Raw genomic sequence first — 12,670 nt, forward strand, 5'->3', positions numbered from 1 at the left:
AGCCTAAATTCGATGAATTTAAGAATATTTAAATGATAATTCAAAATTTGACCCAAATAAAATGAGATCTAAATTTAAACCACCAATTAAATGCTTGAAGGCAACCTAGAAAATGTTTCTTCGTTCCAATCAATTTAGTAAAAGTTTTCAAGTTTATATACTTCATAATTCTTGTATATTTTTATACATTCGCCAATGGCTAATAAACGCTTAGATATACCAATACTTATATGTACCAAAATACAGTAAACACACATCAAGAGACGAATGTAAAAGAGAGCAAAATCTACAGTAAAACTCACACAAAATAACCATAGATTCAAGGTGAAAAATTATTCTCCATTTCTATATGCATGGAGAATGTTACTAAATAGATTCGTATGGCCAGCTAGATTGGGAAATACATAGTATATGTGTGTAATTCGGAGGGAGTCTCAGTGCCAGCCAAAAACAATGTGGGCCACCAGCAGATAGACGGTCATCAGGGCGATCTGTCCCAGCATCATCGGAAACACAGTCCGCAGGTATCGGGTGAAGGAAAGCTTATAGCCGTGCTGCTCCGCGATTCCGGCTGCAATGACATTGGCCGAAGCGCCGTATAGAGTTCCGTTTCCGCCCATGGACGCTCCGAGGGTCAGGGCCCAAACCAGCGGCTGGAGGGGCAGGCCCAGCGACGGCTTGGCGACCAGCGAGGTCACCAGCTTCACCATCATTGCGGTCACCGGAATACTGTCTAATATTGCAGAGGCGAAAGCGGACATCCAGAGGATCATAAAGATGCCCATGGCCAGGCGGTGATTCTTGCCCACCGACAGGATCACGTGCTCGGTGAAGTCACCGATGCTGGCGAAGATTCCCAGCCGCTCCACGCACTCCATCATCACAAACATGGCGGCAAAGAAGAGCAACGTCGTCCACTCGATGCGGTGCATCAAGTGCTCCATGTCATCCCGATTTAAGATTATCAGCAGTAGAATTACACCCAGTAGAGCCACCCATCCAAGGGGAAGGGTCCTCCAGTGCGGCACCGATTGGATGAAGAAGCAAATGATCACAAAGACCAAAGCTCCAGCGGATTGGAGCAGCAATGTCTTATTCTTAATGGGATACTGAAAAAGAAGACTGGTTACTTTTGAAGTTAGTGACTTCCAATCCATCCAAACCTTCTGCTTCAGTTCATCCAAAGTGTTAGTATAGACCTCCGAGGATCCTACACCTTTTTGCATTCTTCGGAGAGTCCTCTTGAGCTGCTTCACTTTGCCTTGCAAAGTACCTCTGACCAGTTGGGCATCCTTGGAACAGGAAGCCACTGCATTGAGAGCCCTCTGCCAGACCTTGATCTCCCTTCGCAGTTCGCTCATCTCCTTGGGCTCGTTGCGACGAAGTGCATCAATATTATGGTAGAAAAGTCGTAGATAGACACAACTTTGGATAACGGCCAGTAGGACACCCGGGAAGGTGTGTGCCACAAAGGTCAGAAAAGTGACATCCTGAAACGGAGCTTTAAGTATTTTAAAACAAAAATAAAGTTTTTAAGCTTACGTTTTCCACTATGTAGTGATTGGTGCTGACTATAATGCTAATGGGATCTCCAATGGGCGTTAGAGCTCCTCCGATATTGGCATGGACTATAATGCCCATTACCACGGGCAAGGGATCTAGCTGCATGACTTCGCACAATCGGATAGCCACTGGGGTGAGGAGCAGCACGGTGGTCATGTTATCCAGCACACTGGACACCACACAGGTGACCAAGCAGAGACTGTAGATCATGGGCCAGATCTTGCCACCAGATATCTCAAAACAAAACACCGCCAGATAGTCAAAGACTCCAGTCTCTGTTAGAATCAGAATAAGTAGCATCATGCAGAACAGCAGGGTAAGGAGCTCCATGTCCATCCACTGGATAATCTCATCCATATTGGGACGATCTGGATAAGAAAATCGTATTATTATTTATACAGAATATTTAAATTATTTAAGATATTTTCAATACCATTAAAACATGCCAGTGCTGTCACCGACAAAATGGAACATATCATGGCCACAAAGGGTCTCTCAAAGAGTTCCCAAACCAGCAGGGCATAGAAGATCAGCAGGATCAATCCGGCTAGTATGCTTCCTATTCTGGCGTTCACAATCAAAGGGTTGTAGTTCAGGGTAATGGCCAAGTCCGTCTCCACATCGCTGAAGATATGCAAACGAAACTCGCTGTCCTTTGAGGCCAAAAGTTCTTTGAGTTCCTGCGTCATCTGATAGGTGCGATTGCTGGCCACGGAAGGAGCTCGTATTAGCTCCTCCTCAGAAAGCAAAGGCAGTCGCCAAGCTGGCAGAATGTCCTAAAAAAGTTTTAAATTTATCAAGATTTAAAAAAAAAAACCTTACTAAACGACTTTTAATTGCGTTTAGCGATTTTTGTTTACCTGCAAACAAAATTCTACAAAAAACCACAATTACGTAATACCCACCTGAAATACTTTGCTCCGATTCTCGCCAATGTAAGCCGACACCTGGGGCTGCACTGTCAGAAACCCATAGCTCAAAGTCTCATTTTCAGTGGCATCCAAAACAGATTGTTCTCTAAAAGCGCCATAAACCTTCAAACGAAAGTCACCAGTTGGTTTTTGCAGCAAATGAAATACTGAAAAGTTAACATAATTTTAAAACAAAAACTACACTTTAATTCAAGGTAAACTTACCCTTTCCCTCCTCACCCTGAGGCACATCTATTGTCTTCTCCAGCAGGTGTTTCTCCCCCACCGTGATTAGAACGACAGCAGCCAGTAGCCAGAATACGAGTAAGCCACCTCTCTTCCAGAGCTTGTCCCGCTGACGCTGCTCTTTGGACCGTTTCGACTTGTGATGGATTCTGCGAGCCTGGGACTTGGCGTTTCCAGGACCATTGGCTGTTTCGTGGTCGGAATGGGTGGTGGCCTCGTCATCGGTAACATTGTCATCCCCGGGCTTGGTCTTAATGTCGAGAAAATCGGAACCCGCATAGCTGGAGCCAGGCTCGTCGTTCAGGCGACTGGCATTCCTCCTGTCCTCCTCGTCATCGTAGCCATCTGGATCGTCGTTGTCATCATCACTCACTCCGACGGAGGAACCTACAGAACGTTGTCGGTGGTGTTTGAATAAATAATGTTTGAACGAGGATTAGCCATGTGACATGGCCTCGGTAATGGACTGACCTTTGTCTGACTATTTGACAGTTTATTGATTTGACTTTAAGGGATTTTGTACGTGCACTCGAGGGAAACCAAATTAAAAATAAAACTGATGGTTCAGACTTTGTTTTGTAATCTTTTGGGTCAAAGGACTTAATTAAATGTAATAATTTACCATGAATACGTTCATTCTCCATTTGAAAACTGGCCATGCTGGGATCATGACGAATCTCGGCGGGCAGGGCCCTCCACACCTGCAGAGACTGCTCGGTGACCTGGACGGCAGCCACCTGGTTGTGGTGGCACACTCCGCCCCTTGGACTTCTGGGACTACGCCGCTGCAGCTCGATGCTTGTAACAGCCTTATCGCGACCAGGACTATCGGGTCGTAGACTACGAAAGGTCTCCCGCAGACCCATGGTGCCCGGAATTCGATGGACGTGGGAGGATTTGCGTTTCTGGATGTGAAAATATTCTACAGGCTGCGAACGCGAGGAGCAGTAGCTGGCATCTTTGCCGCACACGAGGCACGATGCGACTGAATGGAATCTTCAGCCAGCGAATATAAATCCGAGAGTCGGCAGCGAAGCAGCTGCGGGGTTTCGGTTTTGGTTTCCATTCCATTCAGTCGACATCGTCGGCACTTTCAATATTGAAAGTGAAATCGCCCTCAGCTCACCTCCCCACTAACGGCTTTCAACAATGGAGGCCTTGTTGTCGCCGCTTTCCAGGATGACGCAGGCGCCATACAGCTCTTGTGGATTTTCTTGTTTTGCTCGCCACATTCGCTGCCCCACAAAGGCTGATGGTCACCGAGGAGGTAGTGGGGATGAGGGGCACCCATCAACAAGTTTGCATTTTTGCACTCCCACGCTAGCGGACACTCTGCCAGATTATTACTTATTCAAATCACTTCACTGGCACTATTATTTTCTGCTCCAGTGCGTTTGGATGCACTCAATTGCTCATACGCCGTGTGGCCATTCTAAAAAAAAATCCAAAAAAATATTAAAGCTTTTGTTAATGGGTTACACAATGGGTTGACTTGTTCACAGAACTAATTAAATTATATACAATTTATTTATAAATTCAAATGTATTTTTAAAAATATGTATTACAATAATTCATAGCATACTTTTTGGAGCAGAATAAATAATTAAAGATATAGATCCTTATATTAAAAATACATATTAAAGGTATTATAGAAAAACTGACTGAACACTTTATCGAGTTTTATTTTTTTTATATTTTGGCTTATATTTTTCCAATACAAAGGTAATGCACTATCGAGTGTATTTCCGAGTATTTACAATGGGAATTTTAACCCATATTTTTATGAGTTTTGTTTTCCATATTATTTATGGAAACCCTAGTAATAATATTAAAAAATACATATTTCATCAAACAAATAAGAATCCCGAGAATCTTTTTTTAATCAGGTTAAAGCATAAAGTCCCTACAATTACGGACATTTTGAATAATCCTCAAATTAAGTTATATTAGGTGGTTAGGTGGATAAAGCGGTCTTCCTGGCTTAAGAAATAATAAGAAACTATAGCATAAAAACCAATGGAACAAGAAAAATACATAGTCTATTTATTTTTATCTAAATAAAACAAAATTTACATGGCAACGGAACGGCTCTGATGGAAAAATACTATTTTTTTACTTGAAATTTATACCTTGAAGTCTAATAATGAAACTAAACTTTGAATGTATCTTTTTCACGCTCTAAAATAATAAAGGTAGTGAAACATTTACCTCGGGTTTACCTTTTAAACCTTATTATTTACATAAGAAACGTGCCAAAAACTGCTGTTTTGTAAGCTTGCCCAAACATAAAAGTAAAGTTATTTGCACACCTTTGACTGAATTTATTAAAAATTCAAGTGCACCATGTCAATATTTACACACATGAAAAAGATTAAGTAAACTAAATTATGCCATTAAGAAAACCTATAAAAGGCATATCCCTGTTCCCAATCTGAAACAAAATAACAACAGACTGCAAGGAGTGAAACATGAAATTGTCTCTAATCTGCATTTGTGGTATGAACCATAGCGAATAAAAGCGAATAAATTATATATATTTTTAACTAAATTCCATTCACAGTGAGTCTTGCGCTCATACAGATTGTAGGCGTCACAGGACAGTGCGATGATGGATCGATGGATAATACAAACCCTGGTGATAACACAGGACCCCTAGATCTCGGCGATGGCCCTGTAAATGAGTTCGATCCCGAATATGACAACCCCGATTGTGAGAACCCCGATTATCAGGACCCCCAATGTTACGATGACTCGTGGACCACAACCAAAAAACCAAAGAAAAAGAAGCGAACAACTACAACAAAACGACCCAAAAAGAAAACCACCAAACGAACCACAACCAAAAGAACCCGAGCGCCTAAAACTACTACAAGTGTTCCTGATACCACGGATTCGAGCCCCCCAGTAACAACTCCATCGTGTCCTGACGCAACTTCACAATTAACTACAGTTACCGATACATCCACCCAGTCGAGTACTGACACTACACCGCCCATATGTGCCGACTCTACGACTGTAGCACCGACAGACAGTCCAACCTGTAGGCCTCCGCCACCAACTTGCAATCCTCCTCCAACCAGTACAACTATTACACCCCCGCCTCCCACATGCAATCTTCCACCTTCAACGCCGCCACCTACATGCAATCCTCCGCCAACCACGACAACAAGTGCACCACCACCCCCAACCTGCAATCCTCCGGAAACCACTCCAAAGAACACTCCACCTCCTCCAACTTGCAATCCTCCTCCAACCACGCCGAAGATTACTCCAACCACGCCGAAGGTTACACCACCACCTCCAACTTGCGCTCCTCCCCCAACAACGCCGAAAGTTACACCACCGCCCCCGACATGCAATCCTCCGGAAACCACGCCCAGGATTACTCCACCACCTCCAACCACGCCGAATGTTACACCACCACCCCCGACTTGCAGTCCTCCGGAAACCACGCCAAAAGTAACACCACCTCCTCCAACTTGCAATCCTCCGCCAACCACCCCGAAGGTTACACCACCGCCCCCAACATGCAATCCTCCTGAAACCACGCCAAAGATTACTCCAACCACGCCGAAGGTTACACCACCACCTCCAACTTCCGCTCCTCCCCCAACAACGCCAAAAGTTACACCACCGCCCCCGACATGCAATCCTCCGGAAACCACGCCCAGGACTACTCCACCACCTCCAACCACGCCGAAGGTTACACCACCACCCCCAACTTGCAATCCTCCGGAAACCACGCCAAAAGTAACACCACCTCCTCCAACTTGCAATCCTCCGCCAACCACGCCAAAGGTTACACCACCGCCCCCAACATGCAATCCTCCTGAAACCACGCCAAAGATTACTCCAACCACGCCGAAGGTTACACCACCACCTCCAACTTCCGCTCCTCCCCCAACAACGCCAAAAGTTACACCACCGCCCCCGACATGCAATCCTCCGGAAACCACGCCCAGGATTACTCCACCACCTCCAAACACGCCGAAGGTTACACCACCACCCCCGACTTGCAGTCCTCCGGAAACCACGCCAAAAGTAACACCACCTCCTCCAACTTGCAATCCTCCGCCAACCACCCCGAAGGTTACACCACCGCCCCCAACATGCAATCCTCCTGAAACCACGCCAAAGATTACTCCAACCACGCCGAAGGTTACACCTCCACCTCCAACTTGCGCTCCTCCCCCAACAACGCCGAAAGTTACACCACCGCCCCCGACATGCAATCCTCCGGAAACCACGCCCAGGATTACTCCACCACCTCCAACCACGCCGAAGGTTACACCACCACCCCCAACTTGCAGTCCTCCGGAAACCACGCCAAAAGTAACACCACCTCCTCCAACTTGCAATCCTCCGCCAACCACGCCGAAGGTTACACCACCGCCCCCAACATGCAATCCTCCTGAAACCACGCCAAAGATTACTCCACCACCTCCAACCACGCCGAAGGTTACACCACCACCTCCAACTTGCGCTCCTCCCCCAACAACGCCGAAAGTTACACCACCGCCCCCGACATGCAATCCTCCGGAAACCACGCCAAAGGTTACTCCACCACCTCCAACCACGCCGAAGGTTACACCACCACCCCCGACTTGCAGTCCTCCGGAAACCACGCCAAAAGTAACACAACCTCCTCCAACTTGCAATCCTCCGCCAACCACGCCAAAGGTTACACCACCGCCCCCAACATGCAATCCTCCTGAAACCACGCCAAAGATTACTCCACCACCTCCAACCACGCCGAAGGTTACACCACCACCTCCAACTTGCGCTCCTCCCCCAACAACGCCGAAAGTTACACCACCGCCCCCGACATGCAATCCTCCGGAAACCACGCCAAAAGTAACACCACCTCCTCCAACTTGCAATCCTCCGCCAACCACGCCGAAGGTTACACCACCGCCCCCAACATGCAATCCTCCTGACACCACGCCAAAGATTACTCCAACCACGCCGAAGGTTACACCACCACCCCCGACTTGCAGTCCTCCGGAAACCACGCCAAAAGTAACACCACCTCCTCCAACTTGCAATCCTCCGCCAACCACGCCAAAGGTTACACCACCGCCCCCAACATGCAATCCTCCTGAAACCACGCCAAAGATTACTCCAACCACGCCGAAGGTTACACCACCACCCCCGACATGCAATCCTCCGGAAACCACTCCAAAAGTAACACCGTCTCCTCCAACTTGCAATCCTCCGCCAACCACCCCGAAGGCTACACCACCGCCCCCAACTTGCAATCCTCCGGAAACCACTTCAAAGATTACACTACCTCCAACCACGACAACAAGTGCACCACCGCCCCTAACATGCAATCCTCCTTCAACCACGACAAGTACTCCATCGTCCCCAACTTGCAATCCCACGATAACTACTCCAAGAATTACACCTCCAACAACAACTCCAACAACTACTCCAAGAACCACTCCAACAACACCAACCACTCCTCAACCTACGGTTCCAACTCACCGTCCTTGTCCGTGTCAGCCAAGCCCCTCAAACCCAAATCCTCCACCTTGGTGGTATCCATTCCCCATTTATCCGAATCCTTTGTGGCCTTGGCTGCCATCTCCATATCCCAAACCCTTTCCACAATGGCCTGGCTCACCCCCATCTCTACCAGGACCTCAATGGCCAAATAATCCTAACTGGCCAGAGCCCCAGCCGTCTCCTAACTGGCCCTGGCCATGGCCTAAGCCTCCTGTGGTAGTCCCCAATGGCAATGGCTGTGAGAACATTTGCGAGAACCTCTTGAAGGGAGTTAAGTACCAGGAAGATCTAATCAAGAAGTGCTTGTGTCCTCGCTCATAAGTCTATCGTCCATCTTGTTGTTAGGTTTTTAAATTTCTAGGTGTTGAATTATCAATAAAAAAAAAAAGAGTTTTTAAAAAAATGTCAATTGTAATGGTATCTTGCACGACAAAATGGCGCAGGCGCCATTTTTTCAATATTTAATATTCTATATTTTGCTCAGCTCTTTCTCAATTCGGGGGTACAAAGAGGAGGGCGACAATCCATCAACAAGTTTTCATTTGATTAGTCGTGTCCAGAAGATAATAATTTATTCAAATGCTTTCACTTGACCTATTAATTTTCACCACCCCACCACCTGCCACTGAGTGCACCTGCAATTGCTCATATATCTATTTCGAGCGCTCTATGATTCACAAATTTTATTTCAGTGTAAAGGTGCAACGTATGTGTGTTTCATTCAAGCTTAATGCCTTATAATCCAGGCGATTTCAGGCTCTTACCACCTTGAAGTTGGGTGGTTCAAAATTAGTCCTCAAGGGTAAAAATTGTAAGCGAAATTATATATTATTTGTTCATTTTTTCTTTTCAAAACCGTAGGAATTAGAAATAATAGAACTCAGTTTAGTTAATCAAATTAAACTTAAAAATAATAATAATAATATAATTATTTCATTATAATGAAAAGAATCTAGGGTATTAAATAGTTCAATGGTTAAAAAACTCTACGCTTCAAAATAAACCCATAATTTGCTTGTAATTTATCAAAATCTAGATTAATATCCTGTTGATGGATTATGCTTCGGGTCGATTAGTACCCAATTTCTGTGGATGACTCCGCCCCCGTGTAGGTTCGACCTTCTCCTGGGTGGGTGGGGGACTTTCACATTGGGCCCACAAAGCACAGATGTTAACGGCTTCCCCGTTGTTGGACTTTGTTAACTTGTTAGTACAAATACACAGTGTGCCAATTCACAAACACAACAAACTCTCGTGGCCGCAACAGAAACACCAACAGCCAAAGTAAATAACAAGTTGTTGACACACACAGAGTGGATAGAGTGGACCTCTAGGAGGCATGATGTATTAAATAATATATTATATTTTTTACCTTCAATAACTATAAGCCATAGTTGACTAGAAAGTATCAAAAGTATACCCAACTCTTTTTTTGAAATTTCAAATATTTTATATCATACACGTCGTATACGTAATATGGACATAAAGGCTCACCCTTAGGAGCACACACGTGCTGACACAAAGGGGCAATGCTATAGACGTTGTCCTGCCACCTCACCTGCCATTAATCGCCGAGGGGTGGTTTTGCTGGCCCCATTTAATGGTCAGCGCGCAAAAAATAATTCTGTTATTGTATTTTCCCTCATAAGTGGGCATGGATATCCAAACGAAAGCTCATTCGTCGCTGGACAGGCAAACCGAAAAGGTTCGAGGCGAAAGATGTTATCGCCGGCAGCGGAGGATACCTTCGTGCAGTGCTTCTGACAAAGTGGAAACAGTACTTGAGCGATGGGCTGCGGCTCATCCATGGAGACACAGACGAATCCTATCGTCACGGAGGTCAGCTCAGCAATGCAGTCGCGCCAAAATGGTGCACCAGCAGTAATGGTAATTGAGTGGGAATGGAGGAGACTTTAATTTCCAACAGAATCAATAGCCGTACATTTTACGCCTTTAGAACATTGTGGAGCAGTATGTACGACTAGACGAACAGATATCTAAATTGGAGGGCACATGCCCGGGTCCGCGGATGGCCACCGCCGAGGCCTGGGTGGAACATCTACGGAGCAAGCACGAGGCCATGTTAGGACTCGAGGGCATGGACCTGCCTACGATACGGGACAGAGAGAAGGATAGGGTGAGGGAAACCGATCCGGAGGAAGCGCTGCCCTTGCCAAGCTACCCTATGGGCCGGCAGGGCAATCAAATTGTGGCCAACACACCTACCAAGGACCTCGCACAGGTAATTGCCGGCCATTAACGCATGTGATGAAATTGTTGTTGGTAAATTAGTGGCTTCCTTTTGGGCTTCAGTTGGCCTATAACCTGGGCGTGATTGGCGATGCCCGAAAGGCTTCCATGCACGAGGATTTCTTTGCCAACCTGAGCGACTCGGCTATGTATTTGCTCAGCATACGATATTACGGAGAGCTGTTGGAGCACAGTAAAGAGCGACTGAAGACCCTGATGGAGAGCTATGCGGATCTGAATGAACTATATGTAAAGCAGGACGGTATCATAGCTTACATAAGCGGTGGTACATACATGACCCGACTGGAGGAAAGCATCGATGAACAGCTGGAGACGGCCAGGGACACGAGAGATAAGTTGGGCAGTGCCTTGGAGCAGTGGCGAATCTGTGGCCTGCTGTTGAGAGCTTCGGCAAACTCCGCCACCCAGGGTCTAAAGCAGTGGCGACAGCTAACCAGGATAATGTGGGTATTAAAGTTATAAAGCTAAAGAAACATTCTATACATTTTTCTTTCTAATTTTTAGCGATCCCAAGCAGAAGCTCCAATGGGCCTTGGACAGCCGCAGCTTATTACACGCCTCGATGGTTTCTTTGGATGCGGCACAGCTGGCTCTGCCGCATGTAGAACTAAAGTACATGAGTCACCGCCAGGTACTGGCCGTCAAGCACTGCAATACCTACCTTATCACAGACATAGCCAACAAGGCGCGGTAGGATTACTAATTACGCTCCCTTTCAACTTCTTTAAAGCCACATTCTTTCAGGTATGAGCACACCACTCGCGTCTTTACAAGTTACGAGTCCAATATCTCCAAAGCCTGCACGTGGCTGTACGATACATTTAACAACACCCTACGCAGTGACTTTGAAAAAGCGGAGGAAACTGTTTGTGGATTGGCTAAGACCCTGAGGGATCATCGGGAGGAAGTCTTTAGCACAGTCCAAAAATGACAAACAACTATAAAGCTCAACGAACCAGGTTTTTTGTACATAAGTTTAATAAACAATAAACGTAGAATTAGTACCAATAGGTTTTTGCTGGCGTTCGTTCCTCTTCGATTCCCATTTCCTCCATAATATCCATCTCGAAGGTGGAAAGCTTGGGTTGGAAAGTAATCTCGCCAACAACAGCGGCTGTAAGAGGTTTGACAGTTAGACGCTTCTACATAAATATATGACATGATTGGCATACCTGGTGTGTCCTTCTCCCGTTCGATGTAGGCATTTGGTGTTTTGTAGTCATGAGTTTGGTTATTCGTCTCCGGAATGGGAATTATGCGACCAGATCGCATTGACACACGCACCTTCTCACCCTCCTCTGTGAACCGCCATTCGAATTCCGTCCCTTGCAAATCTGAGGGATCCACCAATCGGATGTCTTTCAAAACATGAAGCGGCGCCTCAGACTTGATGATGATTCCGGGGAATTCTTTCTCGCCACCCACCTTACGGTAGTGCCAGTTCAGACCCTCCACAATTACCCAGTTGCGCTCGGGAATCACCTGGGTGACGATTCCCTGTTTTCCTTTGTCCTTGCCCACCAGGACTTCGATGCGGTCGCCGCGGAAGAAGCTCCACTCCTCTAAAAATAGTTTTTATTGGTTAATAAAATTTTTAAATATCGTTTGATTATTCTGCATGTAAAACCCACCAACTGGTTCTACGAGTACATGGCGGCGACATGTTCCCGGCATATTCTGCTGCCGGAACTGGCCCGTCCATGATCTGTTTGTGGTATAGCGGAATCGCTTCCTTTCAACAGTTCGCTGGAGGTAATTGATTTCTTTTGGAGTTTGCCAGTATACCTAGTAATGGAAAAAAAAACAAATATTATTAATAAGCGAGAAACTTTTCCATGAAATGTGTTACGTGAGCTGTTCCATCAATTCGTTTCTAGAAAAATGTATATTTCCCTTACCTGTTTTTTGCTACGCTCAATGTACTCCTTGGGAAGATTGGAGAAGTTCTTCAGTTTGCTAGCCAGAAATTGTGTTACCCGCATTTTGTATATTTAATTCAACAATTAACAAAATTATTAAAAATTAAATGCGGCTTGCAAACAGCTGATGGGCCAAAACAAAGTGCCATTCACAACGAAACGTCGAAGTTGGAAGATTTATAAATGGTTTGGCGGGAGTTTTGAATGTTTGTCGTGCGTATCAGACCTATAAAATTTGTTTCAGTTACTAAA

At 45.8% G+C, this 12,670-nt stretch overlaps 4 protein-coding genes across 4 annotated transcripts; 1 reads left to right on the forward strand and 3 right to left on the reverse strand.

Moving 5' to 3' along the window:
- Window positions 1–152: 152 nt before the first annotated feature.
- Window positions 153–3,712, reverse strand: hoe2 (hoepel2). The gene is made up of 7 exons (XM_017240380.3): window positions 3,343–3,712; window positions 2,700–3,107; window positions 2,469–2,641; window positions 1,997–2,339; window positions 1,543–1,931; window positions 1,164–1,490; window positions 153–1,109 (listed from the first exon to the last, which is right to left on the reverse strand). Exons 1-7 carry the CDS (start codon window positions 3,584–3,586, stop codon window positions 435–437), a joined length of 2,559 nt encoding a protein of 852 aa, XP_017095869.3. The 5' UTR covers window positions 3,587–3,712; the 3' UTR covers window positions 153–434.
- Window positions 3,713–5,586: 1,874 nt separating this feature from the next.
- LOC138925732 (uncharacterized PE-PGRS family protein PE_PGRS46-like) lies at window positions 5,587–8,352 on the reverse strand. Its single transcript, XM_070276894.1, has 3 exons — window positions 8,208–8,352; window positions 5,759–8,109; window positions 5,587–5,664 (listed from the first exon to the last, which is right to left on the reverse strand). Exons 1-3 carry the CDS (start codon window positions 8,350–8,352, stop codon window positions 5,587–5,589), a joined length of 2,574 nt encoding a protein of 857 aa, XP_070132995.1.
- A 1,623-nt stretch (window positions 8,353–9,975) lies between these two features.
- Window positions 9,976–11,455, forward strand: synr (sayonara). Its single transcript, XM_017240266.3, has 5 exons — window positions 9,976–10,115; window positions 10,186–10,470; window positions 10,542–10,942; window positions 11,004–11,189; window positions 11,244–11,455. The coding sequence occupies exons 1-5, from the start codon at window positions 10,017–10,019 to the stop codon at window positions 11,428–11,430; spliced, it is 1,158 nt and encodes a 385-aa protein (XP_017095755.2). The 5' UTR covers window positions 9,976–10,016; the 3' UTR covers window positions 11,431–11,455.
- Window positions 11,447–12,565, reverse strand: mRpL24 (mitochondrial ribosomal protein L24). Its single transcript, XM_017240270.3, has 4 exons — window positions 12,398–12,565; window positions 12,131–12,284; window positions 11,672–12,061; window positions 11,447–11,613 (listed from the first exon to the last, which is right to left on the reverse strand). The coding sequence occupies exons 1-4, from the start codon at window positions 12,479–12,481 to the stop codon at window positions 11,498–11,500; spliced, it is 744 nt and encodes a 247-aa protein (XP_017095759.1). The 5' UTR covers window positions 12,482–12,565; the 3' UTR covers window positions 11,447–11,497.
- Window positions 12,566–12,670: the final 105 nt, after the last annotated feature.

Source organism: Drosophila bipectinata, chromosome 2L, assembly GCF_030179905.1.
Source record: "Drosophila bipectinata strain 14024-0381.07 chromosome 2L, DbipHiC1v2, whole genome shotgun sequence".
NCBI lineage: Eukaryota > Metazoa > Arthropoda > Insecta > Diptera > Drosophilidae > Drosophila > Drosophila bipectinata.

Coding starts and splice junctions, on each gene's coding strand:
- hoe2 (XM_017240380.3), bottom strand. CDS start 3,586: ATGGGTCTGCGGGAGACCTTTCGTAGTCTACGACCCGATAGTCCTGGT. Junction 3,108..3,342: donor GGAGAATGAACGTATTCATG/GTAAATTATTAC, acceptor AACGTTCTGTAG/GTTCCTCCGTCGGAGTGAGT. Junction 1,932..1,996: donor AGCACTGGCATGTTTTAATG/GTATTGAAAATA, acceptor TTTCTTATCCAG/ATCGTCCCAATATGGATGAG.
- LOC138925732 (XM_070276894.1), bottom strand. CDS start 8,352: ATGGGGGTGAGCCAGGCCATTGTGGAAAGGGTTTGGGATATGGAGATG. Junction 8,110..8,207: donor GGCTGACACGGACAAGGACG/GTGAGTTGGAAC, acceptor TTCTTGGAGTAG/TTATCGTGGGATTGCAAGTT. Junction 5,665..5,758: donor TTGGTGGCGGAGGCCTACAG/GTTGGACTGTCT, acceptor CGGTAACTGTAG/TTAATTGTGAAGTTGCGTCA.
- synr (XM_017240266.3), top strand. CDS start 10,017: ATGGGCTGCGGCTCATCCATGGAGACACAGACGAATCCTATCGTCACG. Junction 10,116..10,185: donor ATGGTGCACCAGCAGTAATG/GTAATTGAGTGG, acceptor TTACGCCTTTAG/AACATTGTGGAGCAGTATGT. Junction 10,471..10,541: donor CTACCAAGGACCTCGCACAG/GTAATTGCCGGC, acceptor TTTGGGCTTCAG/TTGGCCTATAACCTGGGCGT.
- mRpL24 (XM_017240270.3), bottom strand. CDS start 12,481: ATGCGGGTAACACAATTTCTGGCTAGCAAACTGAAGAACTTCTCCAAT. Junction 12,285..12,397: donor TTGAGCGTAGCAAAAAACAG/GTAAGGGAAATA, acceptor TTCCATTACTAG/GTATACTGGCAAACTCCAAA. Junction 12,062..12,130: donor TGTACTCGTAGAACCAGTTG/GTGGGTTTTACA, acceptor AACTATTTTTAG/AGGAGTGGAGCTTCTTCCGC.